The 25,603-nt window shown below is 42.2% G+C and overlaps 1 protein-coding gene across 1 annotated transcript; it reads left to right on the forward strand.

Moving 5' to 3' along the window:
• Positions 1-1,957: 1,957 nt before the first annotated feature.
• On the forward strand, positions 1,958-24,594 carry GRTP1 (growth hormone regulated TBC protein 1). Its single transcript, XM_033147724.1, has 8 exons — positions 1,958-2,453; positions 7,002-7,153; positions 10,933-11,091; positions 13,157-13,281; positions 15,702-15,798; positions 22,964-23,136; positions 23,251-23,436; positions 24,253-24,594. Exons 1-8 carry the CDS (start codon positions 2,395-2,397, stop codon positions 24,340-24,342), a joined length of 1,041 nt encoding a protein of 346 aa, XP_033003615.1. The 5' UTR covers positions 1,958-2,394; the 3' UTR covers positions 24,343-24,594.
• Positions 24,595-25,603: the final 1,009 nt, after the last annotated feature.

Below are 25,603 nucleotides of genomic sequence, written 5' to 3' on the forward strand. Positions count from 1 at the left end.
GCCATTAACTACTGGGTAAATGTCTCACGAAAAAGGAGGAGGAAGTGGAAAATGGGTTTTCTGTTGAATCATTTTCTTTAGTGGGATCGGATCTGTATCTTCTACTCCACAGGCAGCATCTCGGGTTCAAACCACAGGCACAGCAACGATTCCAAGCAACCACTTCCTTCAGCTTCTTCTCCTTATCTGATACACTTGCGACTCTGTGGAATGTTGGCTTCGGAGAGGCAAAGTCCTGTGTTCAAATCCCACCAGGGATTGGCCTTTCTACTAACTGGTCCCCAAAACAACTGAATCCCTATCTGACTAGCTGTTAGGTGGCAACTGCATTTTTTTTAAAAAGGTAAAGGACCCCTGACAGTTAAGTCCAGTCGTGAACGAGCACAAGCAGCCTATTCAGATGAGCAACATCAGAAGGGGGTACTCACAGATATCTGCACCTTTGCAGCTCATTCTGTTCAAGGAAGCAGATACACTATTCTTGATATATCCTTTTCTGAAGTTACACCTCTCAGGTGAGTAGCCACTGATGTAAGCTTCTTTCATAGAGTGCTGATCTTCCACAGAAGTGTGGAGTTGGAAGGGACCAACCCCTTGCAATGCAGGAATCCTGTCCTGGGTGGGCTCGAACCACCAACTTTCTGGTTAACAGCCAGGTGCACTGAACTATTTTGCCATCTTTCTTAACGGCACTTGTACCAAATTACCTCTAAACCCTCACATGCCATGCCACCATAGCCAACAAGTGTATGATGATTTATGTTGTGAACTGCCCTGAGATCTATGGGTATAGGGAGGTATACAAATCTAATAACTAACTAAATAGAATAAAATCCCACCAACAGAGTCCCCAACAAGGAATGTGGCATGTAGGAACAGACCAACACAGGTTTCCGTCCAGTTCCTTGTTGTTGTTGTTCAGTCGTTCAGTCGTGTCCGACTCTTCGTGACCCCATGGACCAGAGCACGCCAGGCACACCTATCCTCCACTGCCTCCCGCAGTTTGGCCAAACTCATGTTGGTAGCTGTGAGAACACTGTCCAACCATCTCATCCTCTGTCGTCCCCTTCTCCTTGTGCCCTCCATCTTTACCAGCATCAGGGTCTTTTCCAGGGAGTCTTCTCTTCTCATGAGGTGGCCAAAGTACTGGAGCCTCAACTTCCTACACAGAAGTAAATGCCTCCCCCCAGTTCATTTCAATGGGGCTTACTTCCATGGGCGTAGATGTCAACGTGTTTGTTGTTTATTCAGTGTCCCTAGGGTGTGTGTTGCTTTAAGAGCACAGGTCCTTGCCCTTAGGAGCTTACAGTCTAAAACAAACAGCTGGGGGAAGTGAGGCAGGGGTAAACCGGAAAGCAAAAGTGTAGTTGTTTGCATACGCTGAGACTTGGTTATAAGCTGTGTTACAGTAGGGCGTGTATGGGAATTAGGGGGCTGAGTGCCATCTGGGGCTGGAGGTCACACCCTTTGCTCTGGACTTCCCAGCGGCACATGCGTGGACCTGCTGCGCCGACCCACGAGAGGAAGGCACGCTGCTGCTTCCTTTATTCCCACTGCACCTGCTCCAAAACGGAAAACGAGTCCCGGCCCTCCGCCTTGCTGCAAACTGAAACGCTGCCCTCACTGCCCTGGCGAGGCTTCCCTCCCCGCTTGGCTCGCCGCCTCCTCTGCCGGCAACACGAGCAGCAAGAGGAACGTGGGGAGAGGATTCCTTTTCCTCCCCTCTCCTCCCCAAGGTTTTTCTGGGGAAGTGCGCGCGCAACTCGAGGCGAAGAAGGAGCGAAGCAGCAGGTTGAGGAGGAGCCAGTCGCGCGCTCAGCCACCCAGGAGAAAGGAGGCTTCTCAGCTGCGCTCCTAAGTCGCTCTACCTCAGGAGCCGTTTGCCCCGGCGCTGCCCTTAAGGAGGAGCAGTTCCCAACTCGGCTGGCGGTGGGAGCTACAAATAAGCTAAACTCTTCCCTCACAGGCGCGGGGGGGAGAAAAAAAGACTAGTCTGAAAAAGCGTTGGGCGCGGACAGAAAGGGATAAGCTCCGCGCGCCGCTCTGTTCCCTGTCCTTGAAGGGCAACGCTGTGGAACTTTGGAGACACTTCCCGCTCCTCTTTTTTTCCTCCCCCCCCCCATCCAATGTGAACACATTTTCTACTGCAGGCTGCCCTGCTCTGGAAACCGCCCGCTCCCTTCCCTCCCACCTCGCCCAAGGCACTTTTTTTGCAGACAACTTCGGAGCGTAAGAAGAGGGAGGAGGCGCGCTCTCCCTTGATAAGAGTGGTGGGACTTTGACTCGTCTGCAGCTAAGGGGAGGAGGAGGAGGAGGAGGCAGCTGCGAGGCCGCGCCGGGCCGGGCGTGGGTTCGACCATTCTGTGCTGGAGGAACCCGGAGTACTCCCTTCCCATGGACGGGGAGGAAGAGCGGCGGGCGAAGCACGAGAACCGCGAGAGCAACGTCCACAGGTAGGTTGCGCCCTTGCAGAATAATGGAGAGCACTCTTGACTTGGCCCTGCTGCTTTTTGTATGTGCGCCTTTAATATTCTATATAGTAATATTAAATATTATTATTAAATATTAAATATTACCATATAGAATATTAAAGGCACATATATATCATGCCCCAAACGTAAATATATATATATATCTTCCTGGGTTGGTGTTAAGTGGCCCCTCAGGTGTATGTGATACAACAGGAAGTTAAAAAAAAAAAAAGCAACAGCAGCAGGATTTGCTTGAGTAAGGCAACCCAGAAAACTTATTTATGTTTGGGGTAAATCGATGTTGGGAGTGCCCTTTCCCTTCGTGCTTGTGGTTTTCAGCTAAAGTTTGTATCGCATGAATTCCCCTTTGGTTACTGAGTACACAGTGGGGCAGTTATTTCTGCCCTTCAGGTTTCAGTAGGCAAGGTTGGTATGGCTGTTTTATTCAGTGCATAAGTTAATCAAGCTAACTACATTGTCTGTCCCCCCCATAATTAAACTTTCAAAACCCTGTTACCAAAGATCTTGATTTGTCACTCTGTTTCAGGTTTTCTTGTAAATAAAGCTAACCTTTCACTGCCAGGATTATTTACTTGTTGCCACAGTAAACACCTACTCCCTTTGGAAGGTTGCATGGAAAGAATGAACTTTTCTTTCTGCTTTTAAACCAATCCACTTGAAAATTAATTTATTTCAGTTCTTTACATTTAGTGGCATCTTAACTTCATAAAACGAGATTTAATTATTATTTTTTGAAATCCCTCCCCAACACCCCCCATCATCCCCATTGTTATTACCACATAGAACTTAAAACTATAATAGACTCTGTCCAGAAAGGCAGTCTAAAATACTTTAATTGAGAAGCCCTTGTTGTTATTATAAGAAATATCAAAACAATTTGTGTTCTGTAGTACTCTATAAATGCAGAAGTATTATAAATAAGAGAGCACAGAGGTTGGTAATCACTGGAGAATATGGAAAGGCTGAATACTACCTAGATGGAGGTTATGTTTATAAATTTCCTTGTAGCTGAAATAAAAGGCTCAGTGGAATTTTTACAGAGAGACAGATGAGACATCGAGGATGGGCTGACCAGCATTTCCCTGTTTATCACCAGACAGTGGCTAATGGCTATGCAAGGATGTAACTTAAGAAGAGCCGCCCTGCTGGATCAGATGAAAGATCCATAATTGTTCCACATCCTGTTCTCAACAGTGGCCAACCAGAGGCTTATAGGAAGCCCACAAGTAGGACTTGAGTGCAACAAAACACTCTCCCCACTTGTGAATCCTAGCAACTGGGATTCAGAGTAACACTGCCACTGCAGTATTCTTTGTCCTGGTGCATATTATACGGCACAGCCATTTAGACAATACAGTAGCAGAGGCAGATTTAGGAGAGCGCAACCAGTTAAGGCATGGAGCCTTGGGGATGCCATAGCTGCGATTTAGAATCAAGCATGAGAAGTGCTGAATTTTTTTAATTTGACACCCCAAGAGCTGCCACTGACAGTAATAAAAGCTTTTCTCCTGAGCTTTACCACTTCAGATTCTAGTTGGAACCGCTTGTTTGAATGCCATCCTCCCAACAGGGCTGAAAAGACCTAGTGGAATGTGGAAACATGAAGTCTTAAGTTACAAGGAAACAGTGCGATACTTTTTTTTTTAATGGTGCAGCATAGAAACATATTGTATTAGTAGTGCAGTCCAGGAAAGGCTTGCTGTATGTATAAATTGTGCTTGAGCAATTGGGAGGTATTGTGGCCCTCTCTTTTGGAAGAGTACTTTTTAAGAATTACGTTATTATCCAAGTTCCCATGTATGCTTTTCTGGGAGGCTTGAGAAAGTTGTGCCTTTTGCGTTTGAATGCTAAATATACAACTTGTTTGTGCTGAAGCGCTGAGCCTTTCTTGAACTTTTGCAGTGATTAAATCTGCACAGTTATGCATGCTTAAGTTCAGTCGAAACCAATGGCACTTAAGCACATGTCCCTGTAGCTGAACATTTCCCTTTAGAAGTACATGGTGAAACTGATATTATTTATTGGAAATGTCTTAAGCGGTGATACTTTATTCTCTCGTCTGTCTATGTTTTCAAGCAGCTAATAGCCAGAGGCTAAAGGGAGCTGAAAATGGATTGATTGACCTGCCTTATGCATGCATTTAGATAAGCAATCATGTAAATCAATATTGGTCCCATTATACAGAGCTTGATGAGGTTCAGAATTTAATGCAAAACACACAAGTGACCTGAAAAAGGCCTTGTCTACTCTCTGCAAGAGTGTGCTATCACTTGCCTGAGTAAACCATGACTGTAAAACTGAGGTAAAACTCTCAGGATTAGAATTACAAAACACGCAATGATATTACTCTGTATAAATGGTCCATTAATGTCCTGGTTAGATAAAAATAATTAACAGGTTATAATGTGCTTTATATACAGTGTAATCTTTACAACATCCCTATAAGATAGGTTGAAAGTGTTATTTAGAAGGAAAAAATAAGTATGTAAAAGAATTCCCTGGATGCCAAGATCCAGATTTGGGGCAAGTACTCTTTGGTGAGAGAACCCCAGCAGACATAAAAATAACAAAATATGCAGCAAAGTAAAGTGTGAAATAGATCATTAAAATATGTCCTTCTAAGTTCCTTCCAAAGTCCCCCTCTTCCCTTAGCATAGAAAAAGTCCACAAATTTGGTAAGTTAAACTCTCCAGAGGTTACTGGTACATTCATGTGCTTTTCCACACAGCATTTAGAAAGCATAGGCAGTAAAACTTGGCTTTGTTTCAGTGGTGAAAGTCCCTAAATCATTGGTATAGGAACAGGGGTGTAGCCAGGTAAATTGGTACCCGGGGGCAAAAAATTTTTTGTCGCACCCCCCCCCCCCCCCCCGCCGAGGCATAGGAAGGTCAGGTAGTACCTGGTGCAGAAAATTTCTTGTCACCCCCCCATTGATTCCCCCCTGCAAAAATGGTTTTACGTTATTTCACATTTTCTTACAAAGGAATGATAACAAGTAATAATAATAATAAATTTTTATTTATATCCTGGCTGAAGTCGGGCTCAGGGTGGCTAACATCAGATACATAACATTGGTATAAAATCAAACAATAATTAAATTACCTCCTAAAAACATCTCAAAATCAAATTAAAGTTTAATGAGATGGCTTTACACAGGGTTAGTGTTGGGAACAGTAAGTGCTCCACTGAACTGAAATTTCAGCTTTCACGACATAAGAAAACAGCCAAGTAAATAGCTATTTTGGTGGAGGAGGGTCAAGATATTAACCGATATGCATGAAATTTCATATATAGCTATATAATCCCTGTATAGTCAGATAAGACCTTTGGTGCAGGCTTTTTTTTTCAAAAAAGTTTTTTATAAACCACCCTAGTAGGGCAGTAATTGTTCCTTGATAATTTGTCACCCCCTCCATTATAGAACATGGGGCAAGCCGCCCCCTATGCCCCCCCTTGCTACGCCTCTGTATAGGAACTCAAAAGAAGCTTACTAGAGCCATGTGGTCTGATCTTGGAGCAAGCAGCTCAGACCTCACATGTTGAGCCCCTGAGGTTTACTTTGGTACAACCATAGGCCCAATTATCTTCCTCCCAAGGGGAGTGGGAGTAACCTAGCTAAGCCTGGCAGGACCACTTACTCTATGGCATTAACCCCTTCATGCATTAATTAGACTTAAGCATGTTGGTTAACTGTGGTGCTGGAGGAGACTCTTGAGAGTCCCATGGACTGCAAAAAAGATCAAACTTATCCATCCTTGAAGAAATCAGCCCTGTGTGCTCACTGGAAGGACAGATCCTGAAGTTGAGGCTCCAGTACTTTGGCCACCTCATGAGAAGAGAAGACTCTCTAGAAAAGACCCTGATGTTGGGAAAGATGGAGGGCACAAGGAGAAGGGGACGACAGAGGATGAGAACAGTGTTCTCGAAGCGACTAGCATGAGTCTGGCCAAACTGCGGGAGGCAGTGAAAGATAGGCATGCCTGGCGTGCTCTGGTCCATGGGGTCACGAAGAGTCGGACATGACTGAACGACTGAACAACAACTACAACAAATAATAATGTTGGTTATAGGAAGCTGGTTATCCCTCAGGGTAGAACCAACTGTAATCTTCCTCCTTAGTGTTGCCATTGTAGACTCAGTAGGGAGGATGATGGGAGCAAAACTAAATTTGCTCTTCCTGTCATATGTTCTGGCTCCACCTACTGTTGGCTTCTTTGTCTTCTTCCCTATCAGTCCTAATTAGCATCAACCACCACCAAAGCTAATGGGTGTTAGCTGGGTGTCTACAAAAGCAGACTCATCATCTAAACTTCCGGAAGGTTTCTTGAGCCCATTCTGGCATTTCCAGTCAATAAACATTTTTTCATTCTGACATTCCAAAGTCCAGTTTTTCCTCCCTCTAAGCTGCATTTCTGTAAAAAAAAAAAAAAAGTTTTAATTTAGGTATGTGAAGTTTATATAACTACATAAAACTAATATGTCTGTACAATGATTTCCCTTCTGTTGCAGAGTGGATCCATATGGGTTTGAAAGGCCAGCAAACTTTGACTATACATCATATGAAGATTTTTTTTCTAGATACCTAGTGGTACTCACTAGGAGAGCAATTAAATGGTCCAAGCTTTTAAAGGGTAACCGCGGTGTACCGAAAAGCTTAAAAGGTAATATTCCAGTTTGAAGTTGTTCATTGTTTCCTTCTCCTGTATGAAATCTTCCTTGAACCTTTTCAATAGGACTTTTTCAATAGAGGGAGGTGGACATTGTTTTCACATTTATTTTAGTGCCAATGTCTTACACCTACCCCACTTCAGACCTTAGTTTGATTCTTTCTGGACAAACGGTGTGATCCTATACAAGTTTACTCTGAAGTATATTCTAGTGTAGGCTTCCTCAACCTTGGCCCTCCAGATGTTTTTGGCCCACAGCTCCCATGACCCCTAGCTAGCAGAACCAGTGGCCAGGGATGATGGGAATTGTAGTCTCAAAACCTCTGGAGGGCTGAGGTTGAGGAAGCCTGTTCTAGTGAGTCCAGTAGGGCTTACTCCCAGGTAAGTAGGCATACAAATTACAGCCCAAATGAATAGAGTTTATGGGGAAACTGCAAGGAGGGTAACCCCTGTTTTTGACAGTTGATCGCTGATTAATTGCTTTCATTTCTACGTAAATCCTGTCCTTGTAAGAAATAATCTGTCGGCTACTACGGATGTTTGGTAGCAGCAGCTACTTGTTGCAAATGTAGTACAGTGAGTTGCCGTGAATAGAAACTCTTCTCTTTTTCTTCCCCAATGTGTCTATTCCCTCACCGTTTCAAATATGGCATGTTTGGAAATGTAGATTTTCAAATGTGTCATTATAAAAGCAAATGTAAATGCTGAAAGGAAATATATAATGTCCTTTAAATGTGCATTACTGAAGCTGAAGCAATAAAATAAAGTTTAATTAATTAATCAATCCGAATATCGATTCCAAAGTTCCTCCGAGATGAACAACAAGGCACTTCTCAGTCTCTGGTTGTTGTTGGTTGGTTGTTGTTGTTGTAGATTCCCCCTGTGCTGCATCTCATACTGTTCTAGAACGTTCCCCCAACGCTTGGGGGCAGATTTCCAGGAAATACATAGGGCGTTCAGCAGGAAGAGGATACGAAAGGGCCCCATTCCTTGGAACAGGTCATGGAAGGTGGAATCCAAACTAATGAGATCAAACTCATTTAGTGAGTTTAGTGAGTAGGACAAAGTTTGATGATGAATCATGACACTGAAGCTAATTAAAATATTTTCGCGTTTGCATATTCAAAGCCATCATGGGCTGAATAGGAAAAGGGGGATTTCACAGTCAGGTATGCATAACTTATTCCTCTGTGAAGAGAACTGGGCGAGTTCGTGACTCGGTGTTTGCACAACAATTGCAGCTTACTGCTGGAATGGTAACAAGTAACTTGCAATTATACAGTTTTCCTGTACATACGAAACTGCAATAACCAGTTGGGCGAGAAAGATGCCACTGATTATTAGTGGCTGTTTATCATAATTAGGCCCAACCACTGGCTTATTGCCAAACTGGAAAGTGATTAAGCTAATCAGAGCTGGCAAAATATTTTCTGTGTCTCTCTAGGACCTAGGTGCTGGCTCTACACAGCTTTTCTAAATTCGAGCACAATATTCTAGGCACCCTAGGTTCCTTCAGCTGGGATTGTCCCAGCACTGTGCTAAATTTGTGAAGCTTGGCTTCCGTTTAAACTGAAAGTAAAATGTCCTCCCCTTAAAAGATTCTTGATAATGTTTTAATTTTGTAATCCTTAATGGGTGTAGGTAGAAGTTGGCTCAAACCCAAAATAGAACAGTTTGAGAGGTGTTTTGGGTTCTTCTGTTCTCCCCTACGTATACACACATTTTTCATTTTTTTTAAAAACACCCTGAAAAGATAGATTGTAGAAGTATACAATAGTATATCTCCCAGCTGCGGCATCAGCTTCAAAAGCAGAGACTGCTACAGTTGTTTTAACAATTGTTTTAACTGTTGTTGTTGTTTTTAAAAAAATTATTCACTTTTTCCAGTCAGTACAAACACCAAACTAAAAAGACACGTACACATTTGTTTTAACTGTTTTAGATTCGTGTGGGTTTGTTTTTGTTGTTTGTTTTTATTGAGGGAAGGCAGATGTGTCTGGGAGGAGAGGAACTGGAGAGAACATGGGGGCCTCCAATCACAGTGGTTCAGCGTAGGGGGAAGTGGGGCAGGTCAGGTAAGAGGCACACGGCACAGGCTGTTGGTGACTGTGCTGTGTGCCAGCCCCTCATCTAACCTGGGGAATTGCTGTTGTCCCTTCAGCCAGCCCTTAGGTCTATGGCTTCTGTTGCTGAATGCCAGGTTGGCTCTGAGTAAGACCCTCCCTCATCCCTCTTCCGTGCTCTGATTATAGATGAGGAGGCTGGTCTGGTCCATATCACTGAGACCTGGGTAGGTGAGTAGAGGGGAGTTGGTCTCACACAGCTGTGCCCTCCTGGATACTCAGTGCAGCGTCAGGGCAGAGAAGGGGGAGTTGCTGTGGTTTATAGACATTCTCTCTCTCTCAGCCTTGTGATGTTCAGATGAAGGACAGTATCTGAGAAAGGAATGCATGGCCTCCTCCTCATTATAGGCCTCTGCAGGGCTGGCCCGAGGCCTTTTGGCACCTGAGGCATGCCATGGATGCTTCCCCATCACCAGAGTTCTGGACCCATGCCCTGGTGGGGTGGGAGGAGCATGCCACCTGAGGCGGGTTGTGTCACTGGTGTGCCAGCCATGCTAGGGCAGGAAGCTAGCTTAGAGGCTGTAGGGCAGACCACGTGGCACACCTTTCTAGCCAATGTCCAGCTCTCTGAATTTGCTGCCTGAGGTAGCTACCTCACTCTACATCATGGTATGGCCGGCCCTGGGCTCATGGCTTTGCTGTGAACAACAGCAACAACATTATTAAGAATAATGTATGTTAAGCCTCAGGGTTGCATTCCCCTTCCACTGTCCACCAAAGTCATGAGGCTATATCCGATTGCAGCATCTGATTGAGCTGTGTTTTTAGCTGGCTTTACTTTTAAAATCAATAGCTATGATGGGAAAGGGTCAGCGGCAAATGCAAGAGACATTATGGAAACAATATTGAAATATTGTGCTTTGCTTAGCTATAAGTACCCACATACTGTAATATCCATACACAAAAAAATGCAAGAATAGATTCTCCACCCCAGATGGGAATCGTTTGGCTATTGGAATATTGGCAGCATTTTTTGAGCCAGGTTTTTAATTTATTTTAGAATTGTAGGGAGATTTTCATATTCCTAATCAACTTAATCAGTCAATCAGATCTTTATTACGGTCATAGACCAGCACAAGTAGTGTGCGGGTGCAATCATTTAGAATCTGTAAAACGTTTTTGGAAAGCTAAAAGGTATTAAAACAGAAGGTATACTAATCAACTGAAAAAACAATTAACCTGAAAAACCCAGGAGTGTTTGGTTATACTAATGAAACAAGTGCTCCTTCCATGGTGAGTATAAATAAAGGAAGGTAGAAAAAATGGGAATAAATAAACAAATCGCCTCCTTTTTGCCCTCCTCAATGATACACACAAGCTACCTCTCAGGATTTTTGTGATCATCTAAAAAAAGGCATTTACCTGCTTTTTGTGTTTCCCTCTTGTCACTGAAGTTTCCTACCTTTCTTACTGAGGTCACACAACTGTTGGTTCTGCGCTTTTGAGCTCTTGTTTGTGGAATTATTAGCAGTTGCTGGTTAATAATAATAATAATTTTATTTGTACCCCGCCCATCAGTGACTGGGTTGTCCCAGCCACACTAGTTACCTTAATGTCCTTTTACTTCCTTTGGAGGGTTTTTTATTTTGTATTTTAAGTATCCAAAAAATAATGCTTGAAATATCAACTGGTGTGCTTTTTCTTTTGCAGTAAAACGCTATATCAGGAAAGGCATTCCAAATGAGCACCGTGCACTGGTTTGGATGGTGGTGAGTGGTGCTCAGTCCCACATGGAACAAAACCCTGGATACTACCAGAAATTACTTGAGGGAGACAAAAATGACAAACTCGTGGACACAATTAAGACAGGTTAGCATCTAAACATATATGTGGTTGTTCTAGTCTGTTGTTTACCAAGTAGCCAAGAATTCTGTGGATAGAGAGACAAGTGTGGGAATTGGTTTGTTTGTTTTTTTGTATATTGTCTTTCATCTGAAGGTTCACAACATACAGGTGAAACTCGAAAAGTTAGAATATTGTGGAAAAGTTCATTTATGTAATCAATTGTCTTCATTAGCTACTGGAGTTTAATATGTGAGATAGACTCATGACATGCAAAGCGAGATATGTTAAGCATTTATTTGTTAAAATTGTGATGATTATGGCGTCCAGCTGATGAAAACCCCAAAGTTGAGATTAATTTGGGGTTCTCACCAGCTGTACGCCATAATCATCACAATTATAACAAATAAAATCTATCTCATATATTAGTTTCACCTTTTAAGTTGAATTACTGAAAGAAACGAACCTTTCCACGATATTCTAATTTTTCGAGTTCCACATGTATACAAAATCAGGGCACAACATACATAATAAAACAAAAAACAAACTAGTATCATCCTTCCCACAAACACATTTAAAACGCCATAGAATGTTAATCAGTAAAAGGCCTGGCTTACAGAGAAATGTTTTTGCCTGGTGCCTTTGTGGACTTGTGCTGGGTTTTGGAGACACATGAAAACCTGACCCTTCGCAGAAGCAATGGTGTTTGTGTTCAGTGCAGGACATTCTCTTGGCAATTCCTATGCTTATTCTTTACTTCATATATATCTCTTTTCCTGCTCAAATGGATTGTTTGTACCAGCAGGACCTCCATAGGTCTCAAGTGAGGTTGTGTATACACTGACCCATTCTTAGCACAGAAATGTAGTTTTTCTCGGTCCAGAATTATTCATGGTTGTTCTCCTAGATTGTTTCTAGATCCTGCTGTTCACAAAGGGTTACTGGCTATACATCTTAAAACTCTCCCCTTTATCAGTCATGCCTTTCTCTCCCTGCACATGCCACAGGTGAATGGAGAAGGAAGTGGCGATGCTCACCCACAACATCATTGGGCTGGTGTGGGTACCTCCCTGTTCCCATTGCTGGAACTGCTCACATCGGTTTTCACACTGGGGGGGTTACAGAGAACTGATCTGCAATGAACTTTTATTTTTGGAGTGAAACCAATTTCACAAACAATGCTTTTCAGGGGCAAAAAATAAATGCATTTGATCTAGATTATGTTTGGATACACACACACACACACACACACACACACACACACACACACACTTTCTCTGTTGATTCTAGAATAAAATGCCAGTTTCTGCAAGTATAACAAGCCTCTCAGAATATCAGGGCAGTGTACAGCAACCCTTTAAAAGCAATACAGTACAAACATTAAGATGACTGCAGCGATACCCCCACAAAGTTAATGTCTCTAGGTGATTATTCAAGGTCGTTTTAAGAGACTGTTGGAATCTTGTAAAGGATAATCCCTGGAATGCAAAGAAACAATAAAAGACTTCTTTGCAGTCCTGAGGGAGATGGGATAATGTTAAATCCATGGACAGTTGGCAGACGAAATAGACACACAGCTGTGGCACCTTTAAAGACACAACAAATTTATTATGGCATGAGCTGTTGTGAATTACAGTCTACTTCAGAGTTGTTTAGAGTCAGCCTTCTCCATTTATGGACATGCAGCATTTTGCCTGCATTGCTGAAGAATAAAAGGTTTCTTAAATCCTGTGATGCTGATCTTCTTCCTGTACACAAAACCATGTTCAATGTGCAGATGTTCAAAAACAACCTAATATTGAGGATGAGGCTAAATTCATGGCCCTGTTCTGCTTGTTCAGATCTGTATTTGGGCATCCCCTCCACACAAGTCATGCATCCATAAGGCTGTTTTGATCCTTTCAATAGGACAGCTGAACCGTATTGTTGATCATTCCTATGGCAGGGAAACCCAGATAGATAACATGTTGTCAACTATTGAGTTCATGGGTAAGAAGGCAACTTCAGATCCCAAGACTTTGGTCCATGGATCATACTGCTTTATACATACATTTTAAATTTTTGCCATTTCCTCTTTTTTTTTACATTTTAGACATGAATAGGACATTTCCGGATAATGTAAGGTTCCGCAAAACTGCTGATCCCTGCTTACAGAAGACACTCTACAACGTATTAGTGGCATATGGGCACCATAATCAGTCTGTGGGATACTGTCAGGTATGTAACATTAGGAATGCAATTGTGAGCTTCTTTTAAAGCGAAGCATTTACAATTTGGGTGGCCTTGATGGCAATGCAAGATTTTAGAAATGTAGATTTCATGCACTTAACCTTCCAATCCTTCTATTTTAGTCCTTAATCGATATCTTAAATTTGCCAAAACTTTCAGTTTGCTTCTTCATTTGGAACTTTCCAGCCCTAATCCAGAATAGCTTCTTGAGACTGGTGCTCAGAGAACCTCACACCACCTCACATGTGAACAATAGATAATAAACTTATACCATCATTGCATATCAAACTGCCACAGGTATAAAGTAAGCTACCACTGTTCTCTAAAATACATTGCAAACACCAACATCGGTTGGGAGACCTTTTTAAAGCAAAAATTAGACGTTTCTTTAAAGAAGGCAAAGCCTTTTCAGCAAGGTAAAAGCGCGCCGGTGTGTGTGTGTGTGTGTGTGTGTGTGTGCAGATTTCTTTGAGTCCTTTCAAACACCCACCAAGTGTGGGACAATGCTTGCGATCCTGGGGCACCCGAGTTTGTGTTTCAACAGGACCTTCCTAACGCTTGTAATGTTAATGTGCCTGACAGTTAACTCCCTGAGAAACATCACTGTGAACTGTGAAGTTAGTGTTGCCTTGCTATTGTATGCCGCAGTACTGTGCTTCAGTGCATGAGCTTTTATGCTGGCATGTACAATTTAGTTTGCTCCATGAATGTCTGTTGAGGGGCACTCTTTTGTTGCAGTGCCAAATAACCCTCTGTCACCATGGTTGCTATTGTTGAGCAAGCTGGCAGTCCGAGGACTGAAAACGTACCCTCACAATTGGAGGGCAGATACCCCAATAAAGTAGAATAGAGGGTTTTGTTGTTGTTGTTTTTTACAACATCTGTTAGCTTTTTTACATTTTGGGAGGAATTGGAAACAAACATTTTTGAGCCATGCCCATTAGGCACAAACAGATGGTTATGAATTCTTGGATTTAGAAAGCAAAACAGTTGGACCTATTTTGGATTAACTGATCTACTAGTTGTGGGAGAACTCTTTATTTATCCAGGAGTCCCTCAACCCCCCCCCCCCAATCTTCCTGCTTGAGACCAGATGCATTGTTTATGAAATAAAAATGAGAGAGCTTCGTTCTTTTTCCATGGAAGAAGATGGTAAAGAAGAGTGATTGGTGAAAGGTTCAGAGAGGTTTCAAAAGAGAGAGATGAAACAGGAGATGCAACTGATACTAGCATCCATTAATGTTTTAAAACGATCTTACAACTTGTACACTTCAGACTTGCGGACCAGCAATTGCTGTGAGTGTGACTAGGATGGCTGCAAAACAAATTCATGGCGGGGTGTGTGTATGTTGCAGAAATAGAAATAACAGCACAACCCTATCTATGTCTACTCAGAAGTAAGTCTTATACTTGACGCAGTCCTACTCTTCCCCACCACACAGACAGCATTGAAAATGCATTTCTTGCACAGAGACTGTCTTTTGTCTGCTCTTTCTTCTCTGTGCCAATTAGCCACATCATAAATCATTGAGTTAACTGCCATTTCGCTACTTAATCCAAAATATATGTGTAAAAAACCAAAAACAAAACTACAGTGCTTGTGATGATGCACTCAGCTGGTTCTGGTCCATGGCTGACTGCCTGGGAACCACATGCATCCTGCATTTGGTTCTGTGATGAAAGAAAGGTAGGGCATAAATGTAAGGAAACAAAAAAACAACAACATTACATCTTATGATGCAGAAACCAAACAATCCAGTTGTATTTCCTGTATTGCTTATGTGTATTATACTTCAAATAGCCAAGCTGTGAACAGGCTGTAATTCTAGAGTCAGCTGTAGAATTCCTAACTGGTATTTATATATATATATATAAATAACAACATCTAATTATTCTGGGAAAGGTTTGAGTATTATCATTGGCTGAAAGCAGAGGAGTGTCCTTGGGGTGAGCACTCAATGCAAAACATAACTGGAAGCCATTTTGTCATGTAAGCGGTATATAAATTAATAAACAACAATAAATGAAAACGGGGCTTATTCACGTCCCTGGAAACTTCTTTTGTTTTATGCATTCATTTGTGGCCATTCAAACAGTTTTCATCCTTCATTATTCAAGGCAGTGGAATTCTAGACTTCGCACAACTATAAATGGAGACTTAGTCTGTGGGATTTTAAAGTCAAAGTGGCCCAAACATTATTTTCCTTTTAATGTAGCCTCAGAAATTGAAGTGTTTTCCTTGCAGCCAGAAATTGCTTGCAACACTTTTAAAATTGACTGTTGATAAGCACGTATTACCGTTAAGTCCTCCCCTCTGTCCCTTGCATTTAATATCTTGGCTCCTTTTAAGATTACTTTTGTCAACAATATATCAAGCTAGTTAGACAAATTGTTCCTTTTTGTTTTAGGGCATGAATTTCATAGCAGGCTACTTGATTCTTATCACAAGGAATGAAGAGGAATCCTTTTGGTTATTAGATGCTCTCATTGGACGAATATTGCCTGGTAGGTCAGACTCCACCGTTTCTGTCTTTGTGTCACAGATCATTTCCTGTGTTTGAACTAAGTGTGCTAAGTAAGAGTGACTGTCAAATGGGTAGTCTAATCATATAATATTGTAGCTCCAGAGAATTACCCAATTCCTACATTGAAAGCAGTTCTCCGTAGGAATAGCAATCACATTCCTGTATTCATTCATCCTTTTGTATATGTAGCAAAATACATGTCGATATATTCTTCGATATGCAAGCACATAGCATAGTATTTTTTTGGCATTTGGGTTATTTCCTTCCATAAGAGGCCCTACGTACGTCCTGTCACAACATAATCCTATACTATACACACACACACACACACACACACACAGAGAGAGAGAGAGAGAGAGAGAGATTGAAAAGTTGCACAGAGCTAAAACAGACCATAAAATTTGTGATATTTCCATGCAAAAATGCCCCCCAAAATAGTTGTCGGTGTCCTCAGGCCCCTAATTGGGAACCACTGCTCTATACCAAAAAGCATGTACCACAGAGAATCAGGAAGATGTTTCTCACCTAGCCTTTTCTGACATGCTGGCTATCTATGTATGTATGGGGAATGTCTTCTTCATGGTACATCATTCCATCATGTGAGCTCCCACCTGCAATATAAAGTGCTGCAGTATGGATAGAGACATAGTTGGTGCTTTGCTATACTTCTCATCCTTTACAAAAGGCAGGCAAGCAGGCAGGAAGGAGAGGAAAAACATACATAAAAATAATCTGCGAAATTGAAATGTAAAGTACTACACTTGGGCAAAAAAAAAATGAAAGGCACAAATACAGGATGGGTGACACCTGGCTTGAGAGCAGTACATGTGAAAAGGATCTAGGAGTCTTGGTAGACCACAAACTTGACATGAGTCAACAGTGTGATGCAGCAGCTAAAAAAGCCAATGCAATTCTGGGCTGCATCAATAGGAGTATAGCATCTAGATCAAGGGAAGTAATAGTACCACTGTATTCTGCTGTGGTCAGACCTCACCTGGAATACTGTGTCCAGTTCTGGGCACCACAGTTCAAGAAGGATACTGACAAGCTGGAAGGTGTCCAGAGGAGGGCAACCAAAATGGTCAAAGGCCTGGAAACGATGCCTTATGAGGAACGGCTTAGGGAGCTGGGTATGTTTAGCCTGGAGAAGAGAAGGTTAAGGGGTGATATGATAGCCATGTTCAAATATATAAAAGGATGTCATATAGAGGAGGGTGAAAGGTTGTTTTCTGCTGCTCCAGAGAAGCGGACACGGAGCAATGGATTCAAACTACAAGAAAGAAGATTCCACCTAAACATTAGGAAGAACTTCCTGACAGTGAGAGCTGTTCAGCAGTGGAATTTGCTACCAAGGAGTGTGGTGGAGTCTCCTTCTTTGGAGGTCTTTAAGCAGAGGCTTGACATCCATCTGTCAGGAATGCTTTGATGGTGTTTCCTGCTTGGCAGGGGGTTGGACTGGATGGCCCTTGTGGTCTCTTCCAACTCTATGATTCTATGAACCAGAGCACTTCTGCAGGCCTCTGTTCAATTGCATGTTAATTAAAATAGTTAAGGCGTAGTACAGTAGGAACTTCTAAAGCATGCTTCTTAAAAAGGAAATGGAATCTTTAGTGGTTCATCTTCTAGTGACTGGAACTGGAACTGCTAGGTATTTTTTTTTAGAGCATGTCTTTAGAAGGAGGGCCTGGGCTACAAAACCTGTGACATCTTGAAAGTCTTGTTTGCTGTTGAATTATTTTTGCTACATCCCTTGTTTTTCTTTTTTTTTGAAAATAGTCTTTTAACCATTATCCCAAAGATAATGGGAATTTTCAAGAAACCAGATAGCGGTCTCTCTTCCCCCTTTCTGCTCTACCCAGCAAGAAGCAATTAATGGTGAAAACGTCTTAACTACAACCTAGCAGAGAGTTGAAAATTGCTGGATCTGAATGTGCCTTCCTGTTTTAAGCATCTTTTTTATTCTTTCCTTTTTATTTTATTTTTATTTTTCAATCATGGTGCAGATCTATTTGCACCATCCTTGAAATTTGATCAGTTCCTGAGTAGTGGACAGGACAATTTAAGTGCTTTTGGTGTTTTAAGAGTTGCGAGAAGATGCCTTTAAACAAAAGCTCCTAAAAGTTTGGATGCAAGCATAGCCTTGCTTCTTTCTCCTTTAAAAAATGTTTGAATAAATCTTTCATAAGTTGGCTGGGCTGTCAAGTATTGGGGAATAGCTCCCCCCCTTACGTCCTCAAGTGCTGCACTTAATCTCTTCTGCACAAGAGTGAATAATCACTAATAATAATAATAATAATAATAATAATAATAATAATAATTTTATTTATACCCCACCCTTCCCAGCCAGAAAACCGGGCTCAGGGCGGCTAACATCAATTAAAATCACAGCAAGAAAACTACACACTGATGTAGGAGAAAATGAAGAGGTGTGTTTGGGGGATGTTGTTGGAGGGCTAGAATCTTCCAGATATAGACTGCAACTTGCCAGTCTATATCTTTTGACTTTTTTTGTTAAGTATTCAGGCTATCTTTTCCCATTTAAACATCCAAAGTTTTTCTAAATCATTCTTGCAAATGTGGGTACAGCAACCTTGTGTTGAAGTCTAAATGGGCATGCATATGCAGTGTTTCAAAAGATGGCTCTTCAGCTTCTGTGCATTGTTGATGGAGATTTAAAAGTAGAAAAAGTCAGGGAACTGCACCATGCTCTATTTCTGGATATTCTTTTTAATCCATTTGTGGCAGAGAACAAGTCCACATAGCCTTTATAATCTTTATTCCTTATTCCCTGCAAATCTCATTACTGGTCCATAGAAGAGTTTGGAAGAAGAATTTGGATTTGATATAATTACCCTAAAGATTCTCAAAGCAGCTAACAATCTCTTTTCCCTCCATCCCCCACAACAAGCACTCTGTGAGTGAGGCTGAGAGACTTCAGAGAAGTGTGACTAGCCCAAGGCCACCCAGCAGCTGCATGTGGAGGAGCGGGGACGCGAACCTGGTTCACCAGATTACGAGTCCACCGCTCATAACAACTACACCACACTGGCTCTCCCTTAGGACTAGAAAGCAGCTGCAATTGCATTGATGCTTTATTAAAGATTGTAATATCAAGACTCAAGCAAATCTACCAAGCATAATTCTTTTGAATTGTGAGCCCTAAAAGCCACTGTGTGTGTGTGAAAATACTGAGTCCCAGTGATGAGGGGAATGCATGCACAAACCTGAGCATCATCATAACCCTATAGGGATCTCAGGTACCATGTCTTAGGAGTTTTTCCTCTGTCAGTACTGCAGCAGATGCACAATTTTCTGCTGCTGTCTGAATCAGAGGTATTTATTGTGAGTTAAGAGGAAGCAGTATAAAGCATACCTCTGTCCAGCACATTGGGAAAAGCAGCGCTCTCTCTCTCTCTCTCTCTCTCTCTCTCTCTCTCTCTCTCTCTCTCTCCAACTTGGATAGGGAACATACTCTCTTAGAGCACTTTTACCCATTTTTTTTTAAGGAAGCAAACACATATTGAGCTTCAACTATTTTGTAATGCCAGTGCAAACCTACAATGGACAGCACTCACATTTTAATTTATTATGCCTCTGTCTCACAAGGATATCTTTGAACTATATCATAAATTGCATGAGAGAGGGGCTCAAAAGCTATTGAACTCTTCCAGGTGAAAACATTGGTTTTCATCCGGTAATTGCAAGTTACTACTGTTAATACAATTGGTTAAGTAATACGTCAACATCACTGTGCAACAATTTCCCAAACAGCCTTTCAAGCTGATAACACAAATACTAAAACCACTTCAGTAAAATGCAGGTTTGGTACTTAAGTGAGCTAGCTTTCCATTGTCTCTATTGCAGCTGTGTATTTTGTGTTGTTGTTTTTTGTAGTGTCGAATGCAACTCACTTGGTCTATGACAAAACCTGCTGCCTCAAGTCTTTCAGCTATTTCATGACTTAAAAGGCTGGTTGCTCCAAGAATTGGACATTCTAAATCTGTTCACAAGCAAAGAAGCTTGAATGTCACAGGGCCAGTGTGGATGCTTCAGATTCTAATTGATCATATTTGATTATATTAGGTGATATTTGAAATTGCGGAAATGGCAAGCAAAGTAATGAGATAGAAGGGAGAGATGCAGGTAATACAGGACATTGGATAAATCTCCGTTAGACATGTTCATAGTCAACTGATGAACTGGATAAATCAAGTTAACCTAGGATGATTAGAATTGTTAAAAACGGGACACAGTTAATTTTAAGTTTTTATCTCCGCCGTGAATCAGTCTCTCTCCTCCCCTGATCGCTGAGCTGCAGTAGGTGACAGCATATGCCATGACACTCATTCCTTTTGAGTTTTGACCTAGTCCATGCACATGGGATGGCTTATTGCTTAGCACAAATTAATGTCTCTGTAGCTTAAGCCACTGCATAGAATTGGATGTGCTATAATAGTATTTTAGTGGACCACCTATACCATTTCTTAGCCTGCCTCAACTGTTAAAGATCTCCATCATAGGCAGTGTTCGAAACTCCCATTATTCTAGGCACATTTTTGCGACAGGGAATTTCATTAGCACAGGCAGTTTCTGAGCTCTGGGAGTAGTACTGTATCTTAAGATTTTGGATTAAAACTGCAGAGTGTAAGAAAGAAGGACCTTTTTCTGCCTCCTCACTTCCAGCTATTCTCTGAAGACTGGGGAAGAGACCCTCTTAATAATATTAGGGGGGTGGGCAGGGGAAGGACCAGACCATGTGAAAATTGAACATAGTGTTTTAGCAGCAGTTCATCCATTTTCAGCTTTGTATTCTTGTTATAAAAAAGTGCACCTAGACATACTGTTGTTGCCTTGCACCCATAACCAAGGTTTAAGGTGCCATTTAGCTCCTAGCTTTCATATCTCAGTTTCTAACATTGATCATAGGCTTGACTCATAGGTTTTGATTCTTTAAATAGGTAGCTACTGGGTGTAAGGCTCCCTTAATAGTGGCGCCTTGGCTATGGAAATATCTCCCCTTATCTTTGCTGATGCCCTGCTTGATCATCTTCCAACACTCAGTAAAAGCAATTCTTCATTTCTGGGCTTTTCCTTGGTACCATAGGAGCCAACTCCTAGGGGCTAAGGGCCCTTCAACTGCCCCCAATAAAATATATCGGAGGTTAGGCGTCCCCAGAGTTGAGGGGCATTGCCATTCAAATGGTGTGCATGCACTGTGTCTTGTGATCAATTCTGCAAGGTGAGGCCTACCTGCCCCCCCCCCCGCCGCCAATACTTTATTCAAATCGGCACCTCTGCTCGGGAGTATTTAAATGGCTCTTGCGAGTTCCAGTACAGTGGTACCTTGGTTTGGTTTACAACCATAATCCGTTCCAGAGGTCCATTTGTAAACCAAAACAGGTTGTAACCCAAGGCATACTTTCGCCAACGGGACCTGCAAAATTTTTTGTTTGTAATCCAAAAAAAAAGAAAAAAGGTTGTAATAATAAAAAAAAGTTTGCAAACCGGGACATGCACTTCTGGGTTTGATGTGTTTGTAATCCAAAATGTATGTAAACAAGACTGTTTGTAAACCAAGGTACTACTGTACTATTATCTCAAGTTTACTGTTTTGCATTGTTGTGGTTTGGTTTTAAATGTTTTTCTACACTGCCTGTTTAGCAGAAAGTGCCCTGCCTCTTCCTATTTTGTGCCTGGAAGTTAATATTCCATGTGCAATAAGGCACACTCTGTGATGCCAGATAGAATCCATATAACACTGGATTTTAATTTCTAGTTGACCTCTGTGCTCAGTTGGCGCTATTATTTTCTGACCATTTAAGCACAGTAACTCAACAATGGCGCGCCTAGCCTCAGTCTAGTTTTTTAGCAGCTTGGAAAGGTGCCCTGCTAGCCTTGTGGGAGCTTTAGCATTCGTTTTCTGCTCTGAAGACTGAAAGCAGCAACTGCTGTTCCTTTTCCACAGATCAAGTGATTAATGTTGAACATAATGCACAGTGACTTATGCCAAGTTACAGAGCGCCCTCTGGAGGCTTCCTTAAGAAAATCTGTTTGTTTTCTGTACAGTATTTCTTTTAAATACAGTGGATGCTCGGGTTGCGAACGTAATGTGTGTGGGAGGCGCGCTCGCAACCCGCAGCACCGTGCCTGCGTGCGCATGCATGTTACGCAATTCGACGCTTCCGCACATGCGCAAGCGCCGAAACCCGGAAGTAACCCGTTCTGGTACTTCCTGGTCCAGCACACCCGTAACCTGAAAACACGCAACCCGAGGTATGGCTGTACTGAGTTTATGTAAAAAAAGGGGGGGGGGATTACTTGATTGCGTATCTGACAACTTTTTTGCCACCTGCCCCTAAGCCTATTATGGTGCCAACAGCAGTTTCTGCAGTCTTGAATTACATTTAGCAACTTTATATTTTCAGGTGCCTGTGATGGACTGGGAATTAGCTTGGAGCAGTTTCTCTAGGGCTTATCAGGCAGTACCCCATCCAGAATGAGACCCAGGGACCCACAAATGTAGTTTCTGATGACTACCAGTGCTCACAAAACCATTCTTGCAACCAGCTGCCCTTGATCACTGTGCACAAAGTAAGAACCCTCCTTTCCCCTGAGTTTTCTGAGAGTCTTACAGAACTTAATAGGTGAGAGGAGCAATTGCACTATGCGGTCCTCGGTAGTGACAAATCATACTAAGGCTGGCACTAATTTATGGAGCCGTACTGAGACCTTTTCGTGTTGAAATAACTGACAATTGCATGTGGCCTACAAACGTTTTGTGGACCCACATGTTATAGGTAGGGTTTGAGATGCTTTGGAGGATAAATCCAAAACATACCACATATAGTCACACACAGCTGTTTATATCAACTGTGCATTTGTGTATCTAGAGTTGGGTCTGCTCGGTGCTCAAGTCATGGAACGCAGGGCATTTTGACAGCCTCTCCTAGTTACAACGCAACCTGAGCCCTCTTAACAGCTGTCGCAATAGATGGGGTTGACCCCTTTACTCTTTCAGAGGAAAGACATGCTGCAGTTTTACCTTTTGAAAAATGAGCTCTTTCCCTTCCCTATATACTGTTTTTCTTTTGAGTGATAGCAATTGATCATTTTGGTGATTAGCTTTTGTTTCCCCCCCTCTAAAGATTATTATAGTCCGGAAATGATGGGTCTGAAAACAGATCAAGAAGTTCTTGGAGAGCTTGTGAAAATGAAAGTTCCTGCCGTTGCAGAATTAATGGAGAAACATGGCATCATGTGGACTTTGCTGGTATCGCGTTGGTTTATATGTTTGTTCATTGACATCCTTCCAGTAGAGGCAAGTGAGAACTTGATGGTATTTTTAGCTGTGTGGGTTTTTTGTTTTGTGTGTGTGTGTGTGTGTGTGTGTGTGCTTTAGTGATGCCTTTCAACAAAATCCTCTCCCCTACAGACTGTACTTCGAATTTGGGACTGCTTGTTCTACGAGGGATCAAAAATAATATTTCGTGTGGCCTTAACACTAATTAAGCACCACCAAGCTTTCATTTTGGAAGCCACCAACTTCCCAGACATCTGTGATAGATTTAAAGAGATCACCAAAGGACCATTTGTAACAGAGTGTCACACTTTCATGCAGGTAGGCACCCCATGTTGTAGAGAATTATAAACTGGCTAGAAATGCTGTGACCATTGGGCAGCCTTCAGTTTATTTGCTGTTGCTTTTCTGCATACAGTCGTACCTTCGAAGTCGAACAGCCTGGTTCTCAAACGTTTTGGCTCTCAAACAATCGAAATCCAGAAGTGACTGTTCCAGTTTTTGAACGTTCTTTCGGAAGCCGAACATCCAACAGTGCTTCCGATTGGCTGCAGGAGCTTCCTGCGGCCAATCAGAAGATGCGCTTTGGTTTTCGAACGTTTTGGAAGTCAGACAGACTTCCAAGGTATGACTGTATTGCTTCAATGTGCTTTTTCATGGTGCTCTTGAACTTGGGTTGGTTGGATATAACGTGGGTTGAACGTTATAGGACACACCACTAGAGAGAGGAGTTTGACGCAATTTTTTTGCTGATGCTCTCTCTAATCTTCTGTAAAGCTGCTGTCAGATGTTCAAGGGATCCTGTGGAGCAGCATGGGAGGCAGCACCAGAGATGACATCTTTGCTCCGGTGGGAATTTTCACTGGATCTCCTTCCCTTCTGCATACAGGAGCCCTTCTCACAGAAGAGCAAGTCTGAATCTGACCCATAGTTTGCAGCATTGAAGTGACCACCCTGGGACACAAGCCTGAGTAGTGTGTATGGAGGTGGTCCTGGGCTCCCCAGCCTCACTGAGGTTGTCCAAGGGAAAGATCCATTATAGTGATGGGAATACTCAAGGATATAAAAAGAAACCACTTGTAAAAAGAATGACAGTGTCCTGACTTACACTAACAACTTCTAAATTCTTAATTCTAGAAAATATTTACAGAGCCTGGAAGTCTAAGGATGGCTACAATAGAGAAACTACGGGAAACTTGTAGAGCAAATCTGATTGCTCAGACATAAATGGACAATATTTAAAATAGACAAAATGGGCACTTTTCTTCACTTAATTCCACTGATACACCATTTCTTCAGTTTCCATTAGTGTTGATTGAAATGACCAATTCTCTCCAGCCTTTCAAGTAAGTGTTGAACTGGGTAATTTGATTATTTTTTTAAGTTATGTGAGACTAAAATGTGGTCACTATGGCGGTAACCTTTTTTTTTCTGGAACAAATGCACTCCATACTTTCAGAAGATTTTGTAATATTTAAATACATAATTTATAAATATCAATATAAAAATGCAAAATAAATTCTGTTTTGAAATTCCCTCTTCTTGAATTTGCATAGTAAAATGGGCCTAAGAAGTATTTAAGAAGAATCTTGAGCAGCTGGAAATATTCAGTATGCTGTTGCATGCTGCTGACCTTAAAGAAATCCAATTTGGTCTCTGTATTGATCACAGGGAGGTTTTGCTATATTTCCCACACCCCCAAGAGGGAGCAATGAAATACATTGCTTGTGTTGTAGACCAGGCATTCCATCTGAGAATCAATTGCATGATTTGGCCATGGCTGAGATGTTTAGGAGCCATCTGGTATACAGAATGGCTACTAGAACAAGCACAGCTTCTATTTGCACCTCTGAAATTTAAGTTGTGTGTACACTGTCCTGTTGTGACTGTATGATAAAGGGTCTATACCTGGTCATTAACATTGTGATGTATCAGCAGCTAAATGCCATGATTTACTGATATCACGATGTCTGAAATGTATTTCTGCTGCTTCTTCCCCCTCCACCTTAGGGGAGGAGGAAGCAGCCAAGATACATTGCCCAACCCCATGCCGTTGTGCTTCACGTGAGCAAGAGCAGTATGGGGGCTTGATCAGTTGAGGGGTGGGTAGCTTTCCATGCCCCTCAGTTGAGCAAGCCTCCCCCCTTGCACTGCTCAGCTGAGGGGCAGAAAGCCTCCAACCCCGCAGCTAAGTAAGCCACCATACAGCTCAGGCTTCTGCAAGCCAGAGGGGCAGCTTGCCACCAGCAGGAGTGAGGTACGCTGTGCTGGCAGTGGCTGCCAGGCATATTACACAACAGCCCAGGACATATTCCCTTGTCTGTAGGTACCTTGGCCACTGCAAACCCAACTGCTCTTTCATCTTCTGAAACTGCTTCTGAGCTTCTCTGGGGCACAGACTAGAGAAATGAAGATGGCAGGCAAAATTTGCGGCTTGGGTTTTGCAGTGTGCTCCTTCCACTTACGGTTTTTTTAAAACTTCCACTTC

Source organism: Lacerta agilis, chromosome 4 (genome assembly GCF_009819535.1).
Source record: "Lacerta agilis isolate rLacAgi1 chromosome 4, rLacAgi1.pri, whole genome shotgun sequence".
Taxonomy (NCBI): domain Eukaryota; kingdom Metazoa; phylum Chordata; class Lepidosauria; order Squamata; family Lacertidae; genus Lacerta; species Lacerta agilis.

Coding starts and splice junctions, on each gene's coding strand:
- GRTP1 (XM_033147724.1), top strand. CDS start 2,395: ATGGACGGGGAGGAAGAGCGGCGGGCGAAGCACGAGAACCGCGAGAGC. Junction 2,454..7,001: donor CGCGAGAGCAACGTCCACAG/GTAGGTTGCGCC, acceptor CTTCTGTTGCAG/AGTGGATCCATATGGGTTTG. Junction 15,799..22,963: donor CATTGGACGAATATTGCCTG/GTAGGTCAGACT, acceptor CCCCCTCTAAAG/ATTATTATAGTCCGGAAATG.